The sequence below is a fragment of the Triturus cristatus genome, chromosome 3_1 (assembly GCF_964204655.1).
Source record: "Triturus cristatus chromosome 3_1, aTriCri1.1, whole genome shotgun sequence".
In the NCBI taxonomy this organism is placed as follows: Eukaryota; Metazoa; Chordata; class Amphibia; order Caudata; family Salamandridae; genus Triturus; species Triturus cristatus.
Genome location: NC_140583.1, coordinates 44,618,701 through 44,644,677, shown reverse-complemented (window position 1 = coordinate 44,644,677; position 25,977 = coordinate 44,618,701). Strand labels below are relative to the sequence as shown.

At 44.4% G+C, this 25,977-nt stretch overlaps 1 protein-coding gene across 1 annotated transcript in view; it reads left to right on the top strand.

Annotated features, from left to right (window-relative positions):
• Window positions 1-25,977, top strand: part of LOC146859663 (astacin-like metalloendopeptidase) — a 139,011-nt gene that overhangs the window by 39,066 nt on the left and 73,968 nt on the right. The window contains exons 5-6 of the mRNA XM_085646725.1: window positions 16,834-16,968; window positions 18,232-18,349. Of these exons, the coding sequence (XP_085502851.1) occupies window positions 16,834-16,968; window positions 18,232-18,349 (253 nt within the window). The remainder of the gene's footprint in view (window positions 1-16,833; window positions 16,969-18,231; window positions 18,350-25,977) is intronic.

Genomic DNA, 25,977 nt, shown 5'->3' with positions numbered 1-25,977 from the left:
AACTGTGATATGGAATGCATGATGTGGCACACAGACCACAAATCGCTGGTCCACATTGCAGGCATAAACAACAACTGAAAAGCATAAGAAGGCCAATACCTAGGAAGGATAGAACTCTCCATCCCCAGGCTGATATCACACTCCAAAACCACCCGGACCACGTCCAAGTGCCTGGATTCTCGTGTATCTGGCTCACAATCTTATGAAGGCGTGTTATAGCTTTATATACAGATGGCGAATTTTCTGGTATAAATATGCAGCAGCTGGATCCGATGACCCTGCAAGCTCCGCCCCTATCGGCCAGGATGACGTCAAGGACAAGACGATTCTGGAGAACAACAATTCTCATCACTGATTGTTCCTCTGTCAGATTGCCTAGGGCGGCTATAGTCTCGTTTACTACAGCTTCAAGAGTCTTGGTGAGTCTGCGTATCAGCTTACTATTTGATATTGTACCTATATAGGGAAAGATACCTTTATTGAAATCTACATACTTGTCCCATGCCGTCTCAGTATAATCGACAACTGGGAGATCTCTACGCTCTCTTTTGTGTACTAAATGAACATTTCGATAATAATCAGGGGGAGCTAGAAAAACAGGTGGCAAAAGGAATGCTATGTAACAGGTACCATCCCAATCTAGAGGCAGACGCATATATGCAGTCTGACCACATATAAAGTAAGAATGGCGAGAAGCTCTAAATGAAGATTTACCTTGATCACTATATTCTACTGTAGTAACGCATTGGCTATGGCCCATGTGTATGGAACCAACTTTTCTTACACATAATTCACCCTTAACTGGAAATACTGACATAGTGGGCAGAATTAGTTCAACTTCGGATTTGACATTCAAAATCATAAGATTAGGCGTAAAATTACCTAATTTATACACTTCATTTTCTAAATCAATTCCTGTTCTACTGGGGTGACCCTCCTTATTAGGGTGACAGACTTTGAATAAAACTAGATTCAGATTTCCCCATATCCAATGTTGTTGATAAACTGCTGTGTCTGGGTCTATGGAATTTAATAAACTAAACCATGCTCCACAGGAGCCATTGTGTGTGAACGGATGTGGAAAGAAAGGCAGAACTCCTTTGTTATTCTGATAGGGAGGGAGTCGGCCACACACCCAACAATTGGTGGCATTACTAGTCTGATGGGAATGATGTAACATACTAATGAATGTGTTATTGCGCAGCGCAAGTCTATAGGACAACTCATGTGGGGGTAGGTCACTAAAAGAATGTTCATCAGTTATATTGAAAGCACGTTTAGAAACAGGATAATACATATGCAACAATATACTTGCAGTAACTATTAAAAAACTCAAGGAAAACAAAATTAATAAAGTCACAATACAGTGGCTACGCAGTAATTTACAATAAGCATGTCGTTTTATCATGATTCTGGACTCTACATCATTCAGACCTAAGGGATACATGTCGGGACAGATTCAACCGCTTCACCTTGGAGAGGACTTAAACAATCAAATCGTCCGACAGTTTGGATCTGGACCTGAGTTTCTGCTTATAGAATTCGGTGCTACTGGCCTCAGCCAAAGGTAGCTTTGAGTCAATGGGGGAAGACACACGGGGAGTATTGTTTGTGTCAGGAGGAAGTCCATGAAATTTCTTGATATGGCTGGAATGCACCCAGCCTTTTCTCCCTTCGATCTTCACAGCTGTTCTGGTCGTCAGCAGGACCAACTTAGGAAGCCTCCACCTTGGCTCCAGTTGGGTTTTCCGATCAAAATTCCTGACGAGAACATAATCGCCGGGAATTACATCATGAGGTTTCACCTCGGTGTTGTCGGGAAAAGCTGCGACTACCTGTGAACGACAAGATTGTAGTGCAGACATCAAGGAAGCCAGGTAATCTGTCAGCATATTACAGTCAACATCAGTTATTTTACGGGGTATAGGCGTCCCCCACATATTCGGTGGTCTACCAAAGATCACCTCATAAGGGGATAGCCCTGTTCGAGAGTGTGCTACCATCCTCATGTAAAATAGCGCAACTGGTAAGGCTACTATCCAGTCCACACCTTTTTCCTGACATATTTTAGACAATCTGATTTTTAAAAGTTGATTATGTCGTTCCACGAGACCTGCTGCCTCGGGGTGTCGGACACAGTGGAATTTCCACTGATATCCCAACAAAAGTGAGACATGTTTCATTAATTCGGATGAGAAAGGCTGGCCGTTATCTGAATATACAACACGTGGTAAACCGTACCGTGGGAAGAATTCTCGAACTAGCTGCTTGGCAGTAGTCGGGGCAGTGTAATCTGATACGGGATATGCCTCTGTCCAACGGGAGAGAGCGCAGACAACTACGAGAACATATTTGAATCCTCGACAACGTTCCATCTGAATATAATCCATCTGGAGGACTTCAAAAGGATGGTCAGGAGGCTGAAATCCACCCTGCTCTACGTGAACACTCTTTCCTGGATTAAACTGACAACATATCATACAGGTACGAACTTTTTGTTTAGCTGCTGCTCGTAAATGTTTGTTGAACCAAATGTGCTGAATGCTGTCTAGCATAGCCTTCTCTCCTAAATGTGCTGGACTGTGAACTGTAGCTATAATGGCTTGAACCATGGAATCAGGGAGAAACCATACAGATTTCTCCTTCGTCATCCATCCTTGATCTGTCTGGATCCCTCCTAGTTCAGTCCACTTCTTTATTTCTTCTGCTGTGGCATGTGTCTGTATGTCAATTACGTCAAATGCGGGATCCTTAATTGTCATACACTGTGTTGGTGTCTGAACTATTGGCTTTGTCATGTCTAATGTGCGATTCTGAGCAGTCTGTTTAGCTGTTCTGTCAGCTAAATCATTGCCTTGAGAAATGATATCAGTAACCTTCGTGTGTGCTTTACATTTCATAATCGATATAGCAGTGGGTAGATGTATTGCGTCTAACAAAGCATGAATGAGGGGTCCGTGCTGAATGTGGGCACCATGGGAGGTTAAATAACCTCTCTCTCGCCACAGCACGCCGAAGTCGTGTACAACTCCGAATGCATAACGTGAATCAGTGTATACATTAACTTTCTTATTTGTGGCTTGAATACAGGCTTGCGTTAGAGCAATAAGTTCTGCTGCTTGGGCTGACAAAGTATCTATACAATTTGTCTCAATAACTTTAGTGTCTGTTGTGACTGCATACGCGGCCACTAAATCTCCTGTATTTGTTCTCATGCACGATCCGTCTACATACAACGTCAGGTCTGGATCTAACAATGGAACGTCTGTCAAGTCTTGTCTAGGTTTCGTCTTTATTTCAATGATTTCAACACAATCATGAGCTAGTGGGTCTGTTCCAATTACAGGCAATAGTGTAGCAGGATTCAATGTATTACACCGTCGGATCTCTATGTGTGGTTGAAACAATGTCAGTTCATAACCGGTAAGTCTTGCTATGGTCAAGTGTTGTGTTTGTGTTCGGTTCACAAGAACCTCTACTGCATGTGGTACTTGTACTGTCAATGGATGTCCTAACACTATGGCATCGCTTTGTCTGATTGCTAAAGCTGTCGCTGCCACTGATTTCAGGCATGCAGGCAAAGCCTGAGCTACGGGATCTAATGTACTGGAAAAATAAGCACATGGCTTGCGTGATCCTGCTTGATCCTGAGTGAGTACTGACAAGGCAGTACCTTCGCGTTCTGTGACAAAGAGTGTAAAATGTTTGCTATAACATGGTGTTGCTAAAACAGGTGCTTGACATAAAGCTTCCTTTAGGCTTTCAAAAGCTTGTGTATGTTCCTGAGTCCAAGGGAGAACAGTCGATGTGGCTGCCTCCTGTGTGGTTAACTGAATGAGTGGTTTTGCTAGAAATGCGTACTGAGGGATCCACTGCCTACAATATGAAGTGAGGCCTATGAAAGCCCGCACCTCCTTTTGTGTCTGGGGTATTGACATGTTAGCAATTAACTGGATGCGATCTGGTGTAAGCTGCCTTCCCTCCTTGGACAGCGAGTGACCAAGATAAATAACTCGCTGGACACAGAATTGCAGCTTAGAAGGAGACACCTTGTGCCCCTTGTCGGCTAGGAAATGTAAAACTGTCAGAGAAGCTTTTTCACATTCTGGCTCGCTTCTCGCTGTGATCAGCAGATCATCGACATATTGAAGCAGTGCAGTATTGACTGGCATGTGGATACTGTCAAGTTCTCGTTTCAGTGCTTGGCTGTAGATGCTGGGGCTTTCTGTGAATCCTTGGGGAGCGCGTGAGAATTTAAAACTGCGCCCATTTAAACTGAATCCGAACAAGTATTGGCTTTCCGGATCTATTGGGACGCTGAAAAAGGCATTCTTGAGATCTATTACAGTAAAGAATGTTGCTTCGGAATCAATTGCTGTCAACAATGATGATATATCAGGGACCACAGGGAATTGTGGTACAATACACTTGTTTAGTTCACGCAAATCAATAACCAATCGGTACACTGGTGGGGCAGTAGGATCAGTTCGTTTAAGAATCGGAATTATCGGTGAATTACATACATTGGAGTCTGTTTCTACAACTACTCCCTGGGCAATCAGCTCATCAATGATTTTCAGCAAAGCCACTACAGCATCATGCGGTAACTTGTATTGTCGCATTCGTGGTAGTACCACTCCTGCTTTCAGTGTGACTCGATAGGGTGTAATGTTCATGCAGCCAACATCCGTAGGGCCTTGTGCCCATAGATGTACTGGTAAAGTCTGTAGTCGGGGATCCATGTCTCTAGACACATAGTGACCTTTAAAATCACGCAAAAACAACCTTACTCCTTCCGGAGAACAACATATTATGGCTCCTAGTGCTTTCAGAGTTTTAATTCCTAACAGATTTTCTGGGCATGATTTAGTAAGCAATAAATCTGTAGTTCGTGTCAAAGGTCCTATCGTAAGTGGTAGAGGCTGTGATACTTCATTAACAATAGGTTTTCCCGAAAAACCAAGGGAAACATTTTGAGAGCCTGAGAGGGGTGCCCCTGGAACTTCACTACGTTTTATAGTTGTTCGACTCGCCCCTGTATCGAGTAAGAATTTTCTATCTTGACCTAATAATTCACTATGTACATAAGGTCCTTCTTGATCTACAGGAATCTCGATAAGCGGTAAGTCAACTTCCCTCTCTAGGCTGGTTCATGCGTAACGCTGATACTCAGGGTATTCATACTGTGCAGTCTGATACATTTGTCGTGTTGTGGTTTGTGTGGCAGTAGCAGGCAACGGTGGTGCAGCTGGCACAAACTGTATGGGTTGCTGTGAGGCTGGCATGGACTGTTGCTGAACTGGCATGGACTGTCCATGCTGCATAGCTCCTTGTTCATTCTGATCTGGTCTAACTAATCGTGGTCTCTCCTTTGCAATGCCTGTAGCTATATTACGTTTCAGGACTGGACAATCGTGTACATAATGGCCTAGTTGTTTACAGTAATTGCAGGTTCCTTTTACAGGAACTGCAGAATCACCAGAATGTGTCACACCCTTTTTGTGACCATCTGCTGGTACTGTCTGAGAAACTAGCATTTTCATTTTTGTATCTTTCATGCGTCTATGCTCGTGTTCTTGTTCATCCCTAATTCTATTGTGATGATACTGCAACATTTGTAGCATTTGCGACGGAGTGTTACTTTGCCAGGTACTCTCGAATTTCAATATTCTATTCTTCACTGGGGGCAATGCATTTTCCACTAATTTTGTCACAAATAGATGTGGATATGAGTCACTACTTGCTTTTATACCGCTATTTATACCAAAACATTTTTCAAATCGAGCATAATAATCGCTTGTGTCTTCATCTTGCTTTTGTTTGCAGGCTGTGATTGCACCCCAATCTTCCTTTTTTGTAGTTAATAAACGTGGCAGTACCTGTACTAGTAAACCTGGTAACAGTTTAACTTTATCCCCGAGCCCTGAACCTGCAGTTCGGCCCCTTTCTTCCTCTGCTAATGCTGTCCAGTCTATCTTTTGGTCACCCACTTCCCACTCTTTTTCTTTCAGTTTTTCATAAATGCCAGCAGGCAAAAGCACCTTTAATATCGTCATAATATCAGGAAAGGTATACTCTCCCATCAGTAACATGTCTTTAATTTCTCGGTGGAAACCCGCTGGGTCTTTGTCATGACTAGGTACTACTTTTTTCATTTCTAATAATTCCATTTTTGATATGGGTGTGTAAACAAATACACGGTGAAACTCATTGTCTTCGCCTTTTATTGGGTGCACTTCTCGTAAGGGATTTTGTCTATCCATATAGTACGGCGCTCTTTCTCTGCGGGGCAGCGAGAGAGAATCCGGACTTACAAAAAGGACATACTGCTTACGTGACACTAATATCTCTTTAATTAGCTTGTTACTAGAACCTCCCCATCTGTTTGTGAGTAGTTCCGTTAATATATCAGGTAAAGGACCAGGGTCAGCATGTTGGCTCTTATATAATATGAGGAGTTGCTGAATCATATAGATTCCAGCTAAACGTTGTTCATCTGTACTGAGATTAAAAAACGTGTGTGCTACGGTCTCATCACCGTATTTTTCAGGACTGTCAATCCAGTGAACGGCTGATCTGGCTAATTCTTGCTCATCCATGGAATCGAGGAGGTGGTAACCCCTTCGTTCTCGTAGTATTTTATCTGCGGCTTGAAACGAATGTTCAGGAGACTTCAGATTTATTATAGGCGTCGGATACGTTCTGCTATTATTTGGGCATACTGAGTGTATGGGATCAGAAAAACATCTAGCATTATCACAGGATCCTCCTCTGCCTACATAGGCTATGGTCTCTGACTGTCTTGCGGAATTCCCTGATTCGGACACTTCATCTTGCTCGAACTCGTCTGTTCCCAATCTTTCTTCATGAATACGCTCTATTTCTTTACGGATTTTTCGGCACATGGCTATTATACAATTTTGCTTATCGTGTCTCCCTTCTGATATATTCTGACTCCATCTTGTAAGAATAAGCATTGCATTCGGGTCTACCCCCGGACGGTCTTGATTTCTGATTACACAGTTTATGAGGAAACGTAACAGTTCCCCCTGTATCTCTACTTTCTGGAATTCCATAGCTCTGTTAATACATCCTGGATCTCGTCCTGTTTGAACAAAATGATATATGTTATCTAGATGCGTAATCATCCCTGGTAACCTCGCTAAATACTCTGCGGCTCGCCTGATACGTAATGATGCCAGGACCATTTCATCCTCTTTACCAACCACCGGGTCATATCTACAATTTACAAGGAGTTCTTTAAGCGTACGTTCATTTACGAATTTAGGTGTACGAGAATGCGCTGACTCTTGAAAAACAAGTTTATTTATTCTGGGTGGTGTAAAGGTACTGCTAGCACCTCCCGTGGCCCCATCTGGGGCGTCGGGTGTGAATGGGTTCGTTGAACGTGACACAGCAACTATGGGCGTCGACACCCCTGTAGAATCGACTGCGGAGACAGATGCGGAAACAGATGTGCTTGCCGACGCTTGCGTCGGGACTTGCTGTTGCACGGGTACAGATACCTGATCCTGACATTGAACCCCTCCGCCAGACGGTCTATGTGGTGCGGCGTTAGCATACTCGGGAGCTGCGTCGTCTAGATATGAGGAAAGAAAAACATCTTCTGCGGTTCTGGGATGCCCTTTTGGATGTACCTTAATTGGAAATAATGGGGGTGGCAAGTCTTTTGGCATCTCTGGAGCAGCCTTAGGTAGTCCTTCGGCTAGAAGGGGATACATACCATTCATAAGAGCATTTCTTTGTCTATTTACTTGTTCTGATTTCACTCGGATACCTTCCTCAATTAATAGATTTTCTTGAACTTTATTTGAACTTTCTTTACTCCTCTCTTCTTGTCTACGTGCTTTTTCTGTACGTCTATGAGATTCTTTACGCCATAACTCAACAGCGTCTTTCTGTGACTGTCTGACCTTTCTTTTCCATAACTCTTCCTCTACTTTCATGATGCACTCTGCATCCCAGGTTCCCGCTACGGGCCACCTTTGACTTTCCGGCAATCCCTTGGTATAATCTACCCATAGATCAAGAAACAATATGGCATCTAAGCCATGCTTATGGTACATAAAATGCCCTGGAGTGTCCCTAGGAGGAATAGGAACTGCTTCTTCAAGCACCCCTTTTCTGGTAGTAATCTGTCTTAACTTCGAGAAGAGCGGCATATTGACAACTGATCTGATACTTACTCTTGAACTTACTTAATACGAAAAACACAATAATGAACAGTGAACAATGAACAATCATTCATACCACAATATGCAAGACATTTAAACACTTTAAATATTGAACATTAAATATTTTAACAATGACCGACAATGATGACAGTCTGCCTAACTAATCACCACGCTGAATTCTTGACAGTAACTGAATACTTCGGAATACTTGATATACTGCTAAACAGTACATATACACTGCTAAACAGTGCAGACCGGATTTGTGTACCCAAATCCGTCTTGACCGGCACAACCTATGTGCGCGTCAACACGCCTCCCCGGCGATGGTACTCACCGAGTAGCTCCTTGAAACGGAAGGCCTCAGAGAATGGACAGGACTCGATGACTGCGGACAGCGGACCCTCTGGACATCGGGATTTCGAGAAACCTGGTGGGCCTCTGTATACCTCGGATCTTGCTCTCTCAGCTAGGCTCTGGTCGGGATACTTCGCACTTCTCACCGCCTCGTCTGGGTTGATCGCAGCCTCAGTCGCCCCCGCTTGACCGGAGGGAGCTTACAGGAAATCCTGCTGGTACGCGTTTATGGTCCGTCCAGCTGTGGCAGGAGACCGGGCCTGCAACGCACCGCCGGCGCGTGAGATGAGAAAGTGTCCCTGTTCGGGCGCCATTATGTGGTAAATAAAATCTTCTTTACCGGACTGAATTTCATACGGAATCTTAAAATAAAGTAAAATAGCTCAAAATAACAAGAGGCAGAATCCGTGGTATAAGAGGTTTTCTAAATGGGCTTTATTCCATCAAAAATGGCCGACTCGAGTCGCGGCCTTCAGGTTCCGTCACCACGAGGGTTCAGGAAGTGAAGTACAATACTTTATTGACAGACATGCATTTTTATAATAAGTACATTACAATGAAACGAATGTAGAAGGCGTAACATTTGATAAGAAAAGTAACATAACAGGTACGTAATCGAAACTAGGCGTAATAAGGAATAAAAGGAACATGATTGGTTAGGATTATCAGACATAGGTGGATCTATAAGATAATACTTGGCATAGATGCGCGCGCAGCAGTATGACGTGTGAGTGACGTGCAACTAGGGGGTGAAGGGGACTTGACATTTAGCTCTACATGTGGAGACGAGAAGTCTGGGGGGTCAAGTCAACCTAATCCCAAATCATATCTAACATCCTATGTTTAGAGAACTATGTTATCCACAAGGAAGGACTCTCGGACAAAATCTAGTCTATACTGACTGTGTGCGTGCACAAACGCCTAAGTGTCTATATGAGATGCGAGAGGCAGAAAACTTTCCATGGCAACAGGGCTATGAATCACTTGCAGGAGGACGGAAAGGCTGAGTCCTTTGCTTGTGAGCTAAAGGAAATGTTTACCTAAATCACTAGACAGGAATGCATCGGCTGGAGAGCAAAATAGATAATTCGAAGGTGAAATACAGCTTCTTGGCAGGCAGGCGAAAACTGGCCGAGGCAGGCACCGTTAGCTGCACAGGGAGTAGGACAAAGTTCATGGATACAGATGCGAGCTCAAGCTGAAGCTGTCAGAGACAGAGAGCAGGGAAAGGCTTTGAGGACAGAATCGGGCCTACTTGCCTGAACTGTAAAAATGTAGTAACTTAGCCATATAAAGTCGGTGGCCTTTCATACTTAGGAATCGAATATCCAGCCCATCGATGGCGGATCTGACAGAGAACATGTCGACGGTAGACACACATATGTTTGCGTCTTAGAAACTGGAACTGGAGGGAACATACATGTACTTGTAACATGCATATAGAACCGTTGGGGTCCAAGATAGGGGACATAACTGATCAGGAAAATCCACATTTCCACAGGCTCAAGCCCACCCACACTTCATTTTTTAAAATAGCCCGAGGAGTTGGCTGCGGGGGGGGCCATGTGTCAACCGAGTCACAAGATGGCTGCCAACTCTTCCTGGTTGGAACTGTTGGCAACCAATCAAATTTTAGGCTCGAGATCGGGAGGGTTTGTGGAACCTCTGAGGGGATATTTGTATATTTGAGAGATGTTTAAGTTTCTCAAGAACTACTGAACGGATTTACACCATTTAACAAAAGGAGTGCTTTCTGAACCAAGAGGCACCTTTTTGGCAAATTTTGTGTAATTAGGTTCAGCGGTTCGGGCTGTAGCTGTGTCTAAAGTTTCCAATAAAAATTAACATGGAGAACATGCGTTTTGGGACCCCTCTTTTACTCTGGCCCGCTTGATAAATCACCCCAAAACTTTCAACACAGCAGCTAAGAGAGCAGGCCATTAGTTTTCAAAATTTAGTGAAGATTTGTCAATCGGCGCCAAAGATATTGGCAAAAGATAAAACGCTCTTTGAATAGAAACAAGGTCCTAACAATAACTACCTACTAGCAACTGCCAGTAGGTAATATGTATATGTATATATCCAAAGTTTCTTTGCTTCTTCCGCCCTCCCATGCCCGTGGTAGTTGGAGCACGATGCAAGCGAAGCTTACTGGATGAAATCTCACATACAGCAACCAAGTAAGCACTCACTCAGGGGATCAGTTTGTTGAGCTGAGATTTAATACCAGTTATGCGATTCGTTGAACCAAGTCTCCTTGTTCACACATTAGATTCATGGCAAACCACATCATTACATACCGGAAATACAACATAGAAGAGAGACAATTTTTGTTACACCAATCTTGAAACTTTCCTCATTGGCCTCCATCTTGTAGTAGCTATTTACAGTATATGTGTTGTCATTTTGGACTTAACCCATGACAGTATCTACCATATAGCATTACGTCCCTTCAATTATTAAGAGACCTGCCTAATCTTTATCGGTTATGTGTGTATTTTTGTAAACATCCCTACGGTAGAACTTGTGCTTTATGGATAACAAGGCGAACTTGGCTGGGCATAGCAGACATTTTCGAGAGGTGACTATCACATATTCTGTGTAAACCAAAGTAGAATGTGTCTCGGTTCCCTTTGTAGTTTGCTGTGTAATAATTAGCTACAGGGATGGGGTCTTCCTCTTATTGAGCTCTGTATAGTCTCTCTGTGCAGAGTACTCTATTTAATAATACGATCCATGTATTCACGCTGGTGACAGGATTCATTGTATACTGGCGGGGCACAAGAATAGTGCCACCAAAGTGTTGTTGACTGTACATATCTGGGGACTTCTATGAGGGAACCATCTATTCGCCTAGTGGCTGTTACTCGTAGTGTGTCACAGGGCCCTTGCCCACTACATGTTGTGTCTGAGAAGGGTGTCTCGGCTACTATGTTTATGCTCCTTGTGTATGTGGCCAGCAGAAGCTAGTTTTTAAACCTATAGTTAAACTCTCACCTTTGGGAAACCAAATTCTATAATACTAACAAATTAATCATGTAAATTATGAAAACAAGATCTTTTAAAGAAAATGTCAGACAAATAAGGAAGTCTTATCTTCATGGTGCTCTATATCACGGAGATGTGATCATGAAGAAAAGGGTAGGTGACCTCTGTCAGCATCTCCTCCCAGGAGTAGGCCCCTTCCTTTCCTCCTAAAAGTGAAAAATCAAAAACCTAATATCAATCACATGATTAAAAACATTGGAAATCAATAACTGCACCCAGGTAATATCTACACACTGACACAGGTAATGTCTACACATATTACAACTAAACTACTCCATGCAGTATGCAAATTCTTCATGACTGTGTTTGGGAAGAAGTGTAACCAGCCCCCCTAGGGAGTCTCTTGCATCTAGGAACCTATTCTTCATGCAGATGCATTCCTAGTTCCTCATCTTGGTTGAGGCCCACTGACTTTTCGTTTGAAGGTCTACAAGGCACCACGATTCCCTCTGTCTGAAACGGTGCTCTTTTATACCTTTTCTATTGCATAGTATGTAAGTCGGGAAATGTTCGACAAATGGTATTCCTTGAAATGTCTGGCCACCGGATAGTGCATATCCTTGTTGTTAATGGCCCTTAAGTGTTCAAGTATTCTTTTCTTGCCTGCAAAAGTAGCGCTTCCTACATAGCTCAGCTTGCAGGGGCATTCCAGAACATAGACTACAAAGGTAGTACTGCGTGTTAGAAATTGGCTGATAATTTTGGTCATGCTGGGTGTTTCATATGCTTTATAAATAAAGCTGAACTTGCAAACCCTGCAGTGGCCGCGCAGAAAGAATGCCTGAAGGTGTTGTTGTGGTCCTCTGGTTTTGTTCTTGATGTCACTTTTGACCAAAATGTCTCTGAGACTTCTCCCTTTCCTATAACCATAGGATTTGTAGGTAAACCGTGTCCTATGACAGGGTCACTAGTAAATATGTTCAAGTTCTTGGTCTCTATATCACAATTCTTGTTGGATTCCATGTTATGCATCAAAATGATTCTATGGGTATTGGATTCTACTCCCTGGTCCTTGTTTTTCAGTTTGTCGGTCAGTGTCTTCTCTCTTGGGATTCTCTTTGCTTTATTCATGGCTCTTTTCAAGATCCAGTTAGGGTAACCTCGTTCCCTGAATCTCTCAATCATGTTTTTACATTCAACAAGGTATGCTTCTTCTGTGATACAGTTTCTTATTGCTCTCAGCAGCTCCCCATATGGGATACTCCATTGCAGGGTATCTGGGTGGCTGCTGAGAGCATGAAGCAAGCTGTTTCCTGCAATGGTTTTGCAGTGTTATTTGGTGTTAAGTCAGTTGCCACTGACCTCCAATAAACATCTAGGAGTTCAATAGAGTGTCTAGTTGTTGTGTATGTCAATTTCAGGTTGAAATGATTATTCGTGAGTTTCTCAATGAGGTTAGCTGCACTTTCCTCACTTCCCTTCCATATGACAAATAAATCATCAATTTAACGAAGCATTATAATGGCTCGATCAAATATGTGGGAAATGGTCTGATCATTATGGATTTCTTCTTCCCATGCCCCCATAAAGAGATTAGCAAAGCTGGGGGTGAAACATGCACCCATTGCTGTCTCCAGTAGCTGTTAATACATGGTCCCATTGAACATAAAAATATTGTTGTGGGGGCAGAATCTCATCATCTCCACTATCATATTTGTGTGTTGAAGGTTTTGGATGAGTCTTTCCTCTAGGAAGCATTGGCAGCATCTGATACCAAGACTGTGGTCAATAATGGTGTAGAGTGAATTCACATCCATAGTGATTAACATAAATTCATCTTCCCATGTAACTTCATTCAGTTTGCTCAGGAAGTCTTTTGTGTCCCTTATGTACAATGGATGGGCCAATGCATCAGGTCATACGAAGATTAGGTAGGTCTCTAAATAATTGAAAGGACGTAATGCTATATGCTATATGGTAGATACTGTCATGGTTTAAGTCCAAAATTGCAACACATATTGTCTCTTTCTGGGGCCGTGGGAAGCAGAAACCCATAACGAGTGGGTGAGTGGGTGTTGGAGTGCTCTATGGGTGTATATGCTGGTGTGAGTAGTTGTGTGGATGACTTAGTGACTGTGTGAGTGACTGTATTGGTGAGTGAGTGAGTGAGTGAGTGAGTGAGTGTGTCAGTGGCTGTATGGGCAAGTGAGTGGCTGTATAAGTAGCTGAATAGGTGAGTGACTGGCTGTTTGAGTGGGTGTTTGGTTAAGTGAGTTGGTGTGTGAGTGTCTGTATTGTAGAGTAAGTGTCTGTGTAAATGGTTGTATAGGTGAGTGAGTTGTTGTGTGAGGGCTTAAATGGATGTGTGAATGGGTAAGTAAGTGGTTGTGTAGGTGTGGGAGTGAGTGTGTGAGTGCCGGTATGGGTGAGAGGCTATTTTAAGAGGCTGTATGGGTGAGTGAGTTGGTGTGTGAGTAGCTGTTTAGGTAAATAAGTAGGTGTGTGAGTAGCTGTGTGAGTAGCTATATGAGTTAGTGTGTGGCTATATGAGTTGCTTTATGGGTAAGTTCTGGTTATATGAGTAGCTGTATGAGTGAGTAAGTAGTTGTGTGAGTGGCTGTATGAGTGAGTGAGTGTATGAGTATGATAAAGTGTGGCATGCTGTCACTGCTGCAAAGGTCAGTGGGTCCATGAGTGGATGTATGAGTGTATAAGTGGATCTGTGAGTGGGTGTAAGAGTCTCTCAATGTGTCTGTCAGTGAGAGCGTAACTTTCTGAGTGGGTGAGTAAATGGGTACATGCATGAGTGTCTGAGTGGGTCCGTGACTGAGAGGATAAGTATCTGGGTGGCTCTATGAGGGGATGCATAAGCCTTGACTGGGTGAGTGAGTGGGTGCATGTATATATGAGTGAGTTTGTGAGTTGGTATGTGAGTTTCTGAGTGCATGAGTTAGTGAGTGAGTGACTGAGTCTATAAGTCTCTTAGAGGGTATGTGATTGAGTGTGTGAGTGACTGTATGGGTGTGTGAATAGGTGTATTAGTGTTAGAGTTTATCTGTGAGAAGGTGTATGAGTGACTCAGTGGTTCTCTAAGGGCATACGTAAGTGTGTGAGTGGGTCTGTAAGTAGATATATGAGTATCTGAGTGGGTCTGTGAGTGGGTTTAAGTCTGTAAGTGGGTATGAGACTGTATGCAAGAGTCTATGAGTGGGTCTCAAAGTAGGTGCACAAGTTTCTGAGTGGGTCTGTAAATGGGTGCATCACTCTTTGAGGGAATCTGTAAGTGGGCGCATGAGTACCTGAATGTGTATGTGAGTGGGTGCATGAGTATCTGAGGGGGTTTGTGACAGAATGTGTAAGAGTATGAGATGTTATGTGAATGAGTGTATAGGTATCTGAGTGAGTTTGTGAGTGAATACACATGAGTGTGTGACAGTGACCAGGGAGTGTGTAGAAATATATATTTTTAAATATATTATCACCAATATGCACAATGACATCCCAATGTCGCCGCAACGGTACACGAAAGGCCACATGCAGAGTTATTTTATTGCAATGTCGCCATAACGTTTCGGCTCGTCCGAACCTTGATCACATATATATACATATATATATATATACATATATATATATATATATCATGGGTTTATACTTACCTGTAAAATACTTATATTTACTGGTAATACCTTTACCATGCACATGCATATGCCTTTACAATTCATACTTTTACAATGAAATACGTTGTAAATGCATGCGTGGTAAAAGCATGTGTGTTGTAAACAAGCATTTGCAATGCAATAGGTCTTGTATTTACATGAGTTTTAGCTATTGACATTGTAAATGACAAGGACTTTCTTTATGTTTTGGTTTTTAAAATGTAAATAAAAGGCATTACCATTTACAATGCCAATAGCTCAAACTGGCGCAAATGCGAGACCTATTGCATTGCAAATGCTTGTTTTTTGGTTGCCAGGGAGAGATTAAGTGATTTGCCCAGAATCACAGGATGCTGAGCGGACGCCGAGGATAGAACCTGGTACCCCAGCTCCATAGTCGGCAGCCCTCGCCCTGAGGCCACATCCTCTTCTAAACTGAAAATGATATGTTTTTGTAAAAGCTCACTACCTCTTCACCATGTCCAGGTTCCTCGAGACCAGGATGACCCCGGCACAATCTCCCTCTGTTAACCCAGGGTCGGGATCATCCTAATGCTTTCAATGCTCTGTGTGACCTGAGGCACATCACGGCGCATTTAGCCCTTCACACAGAATAAGAGTGAAGTCAGAGTTCTGCTCTCTGCGCACACTTTCAATTACCAACACCCCTCATACCTCGCTTCCACGTCCCGTTCCGTCTTCTTAAAGAGACGCATAATCATTTGTGCCATCACCTGATGTGTTTTCTGCTGTGCAGAACACAACAAAGCTGCTGCCAGACAAAAAAAGCAAGTGTTCCAGGGCGACAGTGTACAAGAATGTCGGAGGCTCGTCCGTTGTGTAAGTCAAAACAGGCGGTAATGGGTAAGAAAAAAAGAACTGCCTTTTCAGATGACAAAAAAACAGACGGTTGAGAACGTTAGAATAATGTTTATAACACCATCATCATTATAGCACACTATATCCCTTCGGATATATCTATGTGCTGTGTTGGATCTGAAGCGAAAGTTCTGACCCGCAAGACTTGATAATTATTGCATCGACCCTAGAAGGCTAATGAATCGATTCTCACAGATTGGAAGTGAAACCTGTGCCTTCCAAGAACTCAGCAAAGGACGGCGAGATATCAGTACTGAAGGGGTTCTGCACACCACTAGCGGATTATTCTGCACGTATAATTCCAGTATCTCTGCTCTTAGGGCATGAAGTAGTGCGTGTACAGGGTTGCAGGAACGGGGGCAAGGACGGGTAGATTGTTTCCTGAAAAGCGCGAGCAAGTCTGAGCAGGGTGGCCAGGGCCTAATGCCGACAGGGCGGACACCAACCCCGCTCCAACAGGCCCCGGACACAGAAGCAACAACAATAGATCTCGCCGAGGCGATGCAGCGCAGGCGTTGCATTCGCAGGCGAGACCTAAAAATTGGGTGGTAATGGCATTTGCTTTGTAACAGCACTGTTGTAACGGCATGAGCTACAACAGAACGGGTAGTTTCATCATACATCAGTGATTCTGATGTCTGATAAAGAATGCTGTGACTTAATCCTCAGAATATCAATGTGTGCAGCAAGAGTAAAACCAAGATGTTACTGCTTGCAAGCGACTATCTGCCCTCAAGCCGTCATTTCCTCTTTTATTTCAGGAAGCTCGATCCCTTTGTTCCAGGGGGACATCAGGAGGCAGCTGACCCGCAGTGCTGTGAAGTGTAACCAATGCATCTGGCCAAGCTCCACGGATGGGACCGTCACAGTGCCCTTCGTTCTAGCTCCTGAATATAGTGAGATATATGTATTGTTCTTCCATACACTGGGTGGTTACAGCACTGTGACTTATGGCTGGGCACCTGGTGGAGTGAGATAAGCCCCTTAACCATATCATCTCCATGGAGTGAATGCAGCAGTGGCATCTGAGGCTTTCTACCTAGCACTGTCTTTTATAAAGTCCTCAAGTAAAACTGACTGGTTGGGAGGCCTTTCACTTGGTGACATCAGGAGCGAGTACTCTTGCATATACTGGTTGATGTGTGTAAAGAGGGCGGGTTACTGTATCATCTCAGGTGCATGTTAAGGCCTTTACTGAACTAGCTGATGGGACTTAGGGATTCGCCTTCACAACACAAGCTGATAGGGCTTATGAGCTCTCCTTCACAATACAGGCAGATGGTTCTCCTTCACAGTGTAGGTTGATGGGAGCTAAGGGCTCTCCTTCACAATTCAGGGTTATGGGACATTGGGGGCTCTCCTTCATAATACAGGCTGGTGGGTCTCCTTCACAATACAGGCTGATGGGGGCTAGGGTTTCTCCCACACAACAGCATGCAGAAGTACTTGAAGCACAGGCCAGTCTGATAGAATAGGGATGTCTTAATTCATAGCATGGGCTACTGGAGGAGGTCTTCATTCACCTTGCATGTTGTTAGAGATATGACGTCTCCTTTACACCATTGGAGAGGGTCCTCATTCACTCTGCAGACTACTAGAGGTATGGGTTCTCTTTCAAACAGTGGGGATTGGATGAGGTCATCACATAGAGTGCAAGCTCAGTGGGGCAGAGGGTCTACTCGACACAGTGGTTATTGATTGCTCTTGATGGAACACCTGGGTTCCTTCCAAATGCTTGTGAAGGTGTCTTTGCAGTGTCAGGAGATGGAGAACAACTCCACAGTATTGGCTAATATGGGGTGGTATAGATGCCTGATGACTATGAAGATCACTGGGGGAATAAATCGCAGGCCAGGCTAACTACCACCCAGAGAGGTAAACATCCATTACAAAGCAGGCATTACAACGCAATGCCTTTACAATGCAATGTAAAGGTTTGTGTTGTAATAGTTTGCATTGTAATGTCATACATTCCACAAGATTTATCTGATTTTTCCATAAATCGATCTGGCACTGACGACCATGCTGATTGTCAGTACAGCTGCTAAGTATGTGTTTTGTGACCTCAAGGAAGTCCTGGTGTTGATCCACCAGTGGCAGTGTCTTCCTCCTTCCATCCTAATTCTGCTTTCAATCCCTTTTGTCTCACCCTCACCCAGGCGATAGCTCCAAGGCTCTGATCCGGGCGGCACTACAGGAGTTCAACACGCTGACCTGTGTCCAGTTCATTGACCGCAAAATGGAGACCGACTACTTGAACATCGGCTCTGGGGGAGGGTATGTCTTTTCAGACACTACAAACACAAACACAATCCCTCCTGGTCATAATGCCAGGGCTAGGTTTTAGCTATTACCTCATATATTTGAGAAAGCCTTGTAGTGTCAGCCCCACAATAGTGGCCATGAAAGCTTACTTGAATACTGTCACAAAGTGACACACAAGGCGGTATGCCAGATTTATAAATGTACATTGGTCACTGTTTGCATCGCGGTGGGACAAGGACTGACACCTTCTACTCTGTAAGCAGAGAAACTCCTGGGACCTGTTTTCCTCATTATAGAGATAGCTTTCTAATTGGCAAGGTGCTCTACAAAGAGCTTCAAGTCTATTTCTTGATGCTGTTCCACATGCTGCTGGTTACTTTGATTGTATAAGATTTAAATGTAGGGCACAGCAAAAGTGAGAGCTCAGGCTTCCCTGTTCATAGCATAAGTGTATCCTAGGACCACATCTGGGCGAAACAGCTAAAAAAAAAAGTTTTGAGTAGTGGGTAGTTTCCTTCTTTCCTTGCCTTCCATGTGCTGACATTGTCTATTGCTGAACTTTGAGTATTATCCTCAAAGGAAATTATGAAAAATGCCCAGAAATGTAGGCAAAATTGCACAAAACACCGGTCTAGAATTTTACCCTATTTGCCGGCTGAGGCTGGTTTGCTAATGGCAACTTGGTGACATTTGAAAGGTTTCCATGGCAAGACATTCTGCCAATGCCTTACTCTTGGCATTGTAGTTTGAGACTCACATTTACTTGCTTCCTATTTGTTGGCTCCCTTTGTTTTAGGCTGTCCAGCTTGAGATTGTCCCTTCCATTGCCTAAACCCTATGTTTGAGGTATTTGTGTGGCTGTAGATACAAATGCTTAGCATAAGTCCGCCATCTAGTGTTGGGCTCGGATGTGTGCAAGCTATTTTTCTTTGAAGAAGTCTTTCGTGTCGCGCAGTACAGTGACTCCTCCTCTTGCTTGCAATGTGCATGGTTCTCAATTCCATTGTTAGATTATGTTTTTCCGCTTCCTGGTTCAGATGTGTCCTGGTTTGACATTGTCATAGGTCATTTCTCTGATACTGTCGGTATTGTTTTAGGTTGTAGTTTGATCCCTATCTCCCTAGTTATACTGTTGACATCAAATTCGTCCAAGAGATTCCATTTGGCCATAGCCCCGTTGGGCCTTCGGCCTTTGGGGGGGAAATTTCAATTTAGTGTTCTGTCCAAGAGATGTCCACTTGGTGATGGAACAGACGCCTTTTTGTTTTTGCCCAATCTCACCATGCTGTTTCCACACATTGACCTACATCAGGTGTGTAACTTGCTCCTCTCCCCCTAACATGAGGAGCTATCCTGCTCTAAAAATACTCTCAGGGATCTAAGGGCTCGACGACTCAAAATGTATCCACGCAGCGCTGATGACAAACCAGACCTATTTGGTTCGGAAGGCCCAGAGCTCGAGGTAGAGGTCCATCCATTGGCTGCAACGAAGACACCCTTCCTCCTGATGAGAGCTCCGGGTCTCACATGGAAATGCACAACATCACTTCAGGGCAAACCATCAGTACTGTACCCCTGCCACCTCCTCCCAGGCCACATCAAACGGTGACGAAAACTCAACTGCCTCAGTACCAAGAAAACAAGATTGTTGTTGAGCAACCACTGGCTTTTGGGCATGGTTGGCACAGACTGGCTGCTTTGACCATGTCCAAACTTGGCTTGGCACTTACAAAATTGCCTAAACAGCAGATCGTCAACCCCAAGCCCACCACCTCGGATTCGAGACAATCTTAACACCGAGAAACTCGGCTTGGGAGCCCAAAGCATCTGCACCTAAAATAACATTGGCTAAACCTACTTCGGAGCTGAAAACTCTCAGTTTCCAAAGACTCAGTGGAAACAGCAAAACTGGTGCTTGACAGACTACACCAGTAGTTGGATTGAAGGCAAAAGCACCCAGTGATTCACCCAGATATGGATATATCCTCACCAGACCCTGTAGCTCAGGGGCACAACCTGCAAAAAGATAGCTGTCTTTGAGAAGGCTTTGGAGACATTCCACTTCCTCCACTGGAGAATAAAAAGGAGGCTAAGGATACCAGCCCACTGCAAAGCAGCTCACCACCATCACAGACTGCTGTGCTCACCACATCACCACCACTCTCGCCTGTTTACCGTATTACAGAGTCATCTGAGGGTTCACTAGACTCCTACACAGGAAATGGGGGCACGGAGACCAATACTAAATTCAATAGTCTTCAATTCTCACCGCAAGACAATCCATGATTTATATGACACAGATCTCCCTGATAATACTGATCTGGATTTATATCCGCCCAGACCTTCTCCCTCTGATGATACATCAATGTATCATAACCTGATCAGTAGGGCGGCTACATTTCATAAAGTACCTCTACAATTTGAGCCTGTAGAGGCCAATTTTTTATTTGAAACCCTCTCCTACAATCAGTGTTCGGCACAATATCTACCAATGCTTAGGAAAATGCTCAGGCATATTCAAGACATTTTCAATGACCCCGTTAGGGCTAGAGGTATCACTCCTTGTGTTGATAAAAAATACAAGCCCTCTCTAGTTGTGGCCACAGCCCATATAAGGGCAATGTCTCAGACATCTGGTGATGCACCCCCACCAGACAAAGAGAGTAAGAAAATATACACTGAGAGTAAGAGAGTGGCTGCACATTCTGCTAACCATATGAGGAGTGCAAACTCCATCCGTCCCTTACAGGGCCCAGTGGGACGAGATGGAGCATCGTCTTAAAGCACACAAAAAAGGGCATATCAGATTGCCTCAGAGGGTACTCATATCAAATACAAGAATACACTGTGCCCTGGATGCAGCTGACACAGCAGCTAGGGGCATTAATTGAAGTCTGCTACTTAGGAAATGTGCCTGACTAAGAGTATCAGGCTTTAAGCTGAAGTTCAACATAACTTATTAGCTCTCTCCTTTGATGAGAGGCATCATCTAGAAAATATAAAAAGATAATGAGACAGCAAAAGCAATGGAGTGTTGCAAAGATCATCGCAACATGGCTCCTTTCACCGCTCATCCCATTGCGGAGGGTCCAGGACAACCTCCCCTGACATCTCCCTCCTATCATAAAACCTACACCCAAACATCACCCACAAGAGTTTACTATAGGGGTTTGTAGGAGGCTGGCTAAGTATATGGTGATTACCTATTGTTGAGGCACTCTGCACTAAGTCCAGATAATCTTTAGTGATTGTTGTATTGGTACCTGATAACCAAAGCTCTCAAGGGGTAGCTGTGGAGAGCAGCTAAGGCTCATTCAGGAGGGTGTAAAACGGGTACCATACCACTCAGTCAGTCTTTCTTACACACAAGAAAGAACCACACCAGTGTTGGAAAAATACCTTGCATTTAATATATACAAACACTAAAACTACCCTGGTATATTTCCTACCTGGAGATATCAATACACAACAGAATATACTTCAAAACAGGTAAGTAAAGCATATAAAACCCATGGACCCCTTTGGGGGGGCCATACCATACACTAAGAAAATGGTTTGTGAGGTGAGTACCCAAACAGGATAGCCATCCAAGAATCTGTGGACCAGGGGAAGTAAGAAACCACTAGAGGTAAGTAGCTAGAATCACGAAGGCGCCTGCGTGCATAAGTGATATGCCGGGTCAGTGTCCATTGGAAAACATAGGAAATCGCGGTTGGAGTTTTACGGATTCAGGACCCTTCCCAGTGGACCCCAAGGACATGTGTTGCAATCAGAGAGGTTATAGGACAGTCCCACCCTTTGATACCCAGAGAACCAGGATATCTACACCAGGGAGCCCAGGTGCATAGGTGCAATGTGGTGTTGAAACTGCCCGTTGAAGTTAATGGAGGACCTCTGCTGTCTGGTGGCTACAGACAGCCGAGGTCCTCCAGATTCTGGTTGAGACATGCCTGCAAAGGGAGGGCACAGAGTCCAAATCACCTGGAGGTGTCCAGGAGAATCAGGAGCACAATGCCAGCCCTTGTAGGAGGTACTTTTGTGTAGTATGAAGGTCTTGAAGATGCAGCTGTGGAGCCCAGGCAATGATGCAGGAGTAAAGGGGCCATCAACGAGCTGTCCCATGGTGATTGAAGAATGCAGGAGGGTCAGTGGCCTTGGCAAAGACAACACATATGTTCCAGGAAACAATGCTTAATTGCAGACCAGCGAGGTCCATTGGACTCACCCAGCTATGTTAAGTCAGGCCCAGATCTCAGCAAACAGGAGAGCCAGCAGGAATCGATGGAGACCCCAGGAGGACCTTCTGGTAGCAGGCACAGGGAGTCGTAGGAAGACCTCATCAGCACACAGAAGATGAATGCCCTCCGTTGCTGGAGATGCAGGGAGCACATCACTCTTGAAACTGTCTGATGCTGAAGGCTGGGGATTCTTGTAGCTTGATGATCTTCAGTGAGGAAAGCCAAAAAGCCTTGGTAACAGACACAGTGCACACGGATGCGGTTCCATTTGGCTCGAGAAGGATTACAGTCTCCAAAGTTGCAGAGAAGACTGTTTCAACCTCTGGAGAGCCACCAAACCACCACCTATGTTGCAGAGCCGGGAGGTGTCTGTGGGACAGCACGATCCACAAGTCGTTTTTTGTCATCAAGGTGCCTGCAGATGCAGGGGAGTGACTCCTTCACTCTAAAGGAGATTCCTTCTTGTTATTTTTTCATGCAGGCAAAGACAGAGGAGACTTAAGAGCATGCACAGCCACAGAAGTCGTAGAAGTTGGAAGAGCATGGAGCAGAAGTTGCAGTAGGAGTCTTCCTACCAGAAGAACTCTTTTTCTTGGTTCTGGCTCGGTCCAGCAGCAGAGTTTGCTGCCCAACAGCAGAAGAGAGACAAATCTTCACAGGAAGTAAGTCAGTTATTTTAGACAAAGTCCGGATGAATCTAAGGGCCATATGCATGAACACATTTTCCCATAGAGACAGAATGGGCAAAACCCTTTGATGCATCTGGCCCTAAGGATCCACCCTCAGGAGAGCCTTTAAGTAACCCTACTTCTACAGTAACCCACCTATCAGGAGGTGTCAGGGACACTACTCTGGTAGCCTAACCAGTCAGATATTCCCAGCGTTCTCTGCCCATCTAAGAGTCACGATGGAAGAAGCAAGTGGCCACCTAGAGGAGCTCATGGCACCTCCCAGGGAAGGAGCTGGACGGGGGGGGGGGGGGTCTTGTATCAGAGTGGGAGCCAAGGGCTCCTGAACTGGGCAAAACATTTGTATGCAAGGAGGGCAACAAATGTGCCCTTCAAATCAGTGTGGAGGCGCTCGGATGGACCCCCACCCTAGCCTAAGATTCCTAATTCTAAAGGACAGGTGGCTACACCTCTCCTCTGCAGGATATCCTTTGTTCTGCCTTCCTCTGCCTGAGTTAAGCTCAGCAGCAGGTGGGCAGAATAGTGTCTGGGATTAGAGGCAGCATCAGCTTGCACGCAGACCTTTCAAGGCTACACAGGTAGACATGGGGGATCCTCCAAGGAACCATCCAGTACATGGTATCATGCAACTAACACTGGAATCGGTTTCATTTGATGATTCCAATATATTTAATACCAAACATGACCGGGTTCGATGAAGCCATTATGTAGTAGGACATCTCAAATTGGACAGTATCCACCACAAACCTTAAAATGGCTTCCCTGCACTTACAAAGCCAGAGAATGGACTCTGCAGCTTGTAGGGGTGTCTCTGCTTGTGCAGTGACACCCTCACACTTAGAACCATGCACTGCCTGTGGGCTGTAAGGCCTACCTTATGGGTGACATAGGTTTTAAGTCTAGTGAACGGGATATAAGGGAAACCTTATTTCTAAGTGAAATTGGAATGCACCAAGTCATGCATGCTGCAGTGGCAGACCAGCAGACACAGTCTGCATGGGTGGTACAATATATGCTGCAGCCCATTGGAGACCCTGGTGTACCAATACCCTAGGTAACTCAGTACCATATACTACGAACTTACAGCGTTTCACCTGTATGCCAATTGTGGAGCATACAAAGTACTTACCAGTTAATTGACGACAGAGAGGACAGAGACTGGGGCCCTTATTAGCAGGATCCCAGTATATTAAAGTCAAAACACGCTGACACCAAGCACAAGGTGGGGGTAACTATGCCAGAAATATCCTACTTTCCAACAGGGTTCATATAGGGGAAAAATATCCAGAGGCAGAGGTAAAGGAGGTTTTACTAAACCTTCCACCACCAAGTCTTGACTTACCTACCATTACCCCCGATCTTAACACACCTGTTGGGAAAGACTTCAACAGTTATTTCCTGCATGGCAGTATATCACCTCCAATTAGTGGGTGTTGGATATTATCTAACATGGTTATTCCTCACTTCCAGACCATCAGCAGCTGCTCAAAGAGGAAGTCCAAGCTCATCTACAAAAGGGGGCAATATAACTTGTGCCTTTACCTCCACAATCCATAAGGGTCTATTCACTATACTTCTTCATTCACAAAAGGGACGGGTATCTTAGGCCAATCCTAGACCTCAGATCCCTAAACAGGTCCATCCTGTCAGCGCACTTCTACATAGTCAGTCTTTAAGACGTCATTCTGCTACTACAAGGTGACTTCATGGCCACATTAGACCTAAAGGACACCTACTTCCACATTCAAATTCACCGAGCACATTGTCAATACCTCAGATTTGTGCTAAACAGACAGCCCTTTCAGTTCAAGGTGGTTCTATTTGGGGTCAGCACAGTCTCCAGACTGCTAACCATATATGTAGTGGGAGCAGCAGCTCACTTACCAGACGACTGGCTCAACAAAGGCACAAACAATCACTAGTGTTTTCACCTCACTTAAACTCCCATAAACCTACTTTACCAACTAGGTTTTACAGTCAATGCAATCAAGTCCACCTCCAACCTTTTCAAATACATCCTCAACTGACACATCGGGATGGCTTACCCAAATGCTGCAAGGATTTAATACTTCCTAACACTCATTCTACAGTTTCACAGTTTCACCCTTATCATCAAAAAACAGTGAGAAGAAATATGCGCCTCCTAGGCACCATGGCATCAATCAATCAATCAAACAACATTTGTAAGGAGCAACACTGTCACCCTTATGGGTAGCTGGCTGCTTGGCATCATGCGCAGCCATAGTATCTCACGCCAGACTCAATATGCGTCAGTTGCATGAATGCTTAGTGCATCAAAAGGCTCAAGCGGAAGGTCCACTGGAAGATCTAGTGTTGGCGAGTCATTAAGCTTGCCACTCTGCATTAGTGGAATACCAACAATGTTCTAAAGGATTGGCCTTTCCTAGACCTAGTTACGTAGAGATCCATAACAACAGATGCCTCACTCATGGTTTGGGGGGCGCATTCACAGGAATTAACTGTACAGGGACACTGGACTGTCGGTCAAACACATATCCATATCAATCACCTAGAGCTTCTAGCAGTTCATCTATCTCTCCAAGCATTCCTTCCCTCACCTCATTGCCAAAGTAATCCTCATCAGAACAGACAATATGACTGACTACGATGCATTATCTGCAAAACCTGGGGGCCACCAGGTCCTCTCAGCTATATCATCAAGCCCAAAACATCTGGAAGTAGGCTGTCCGAC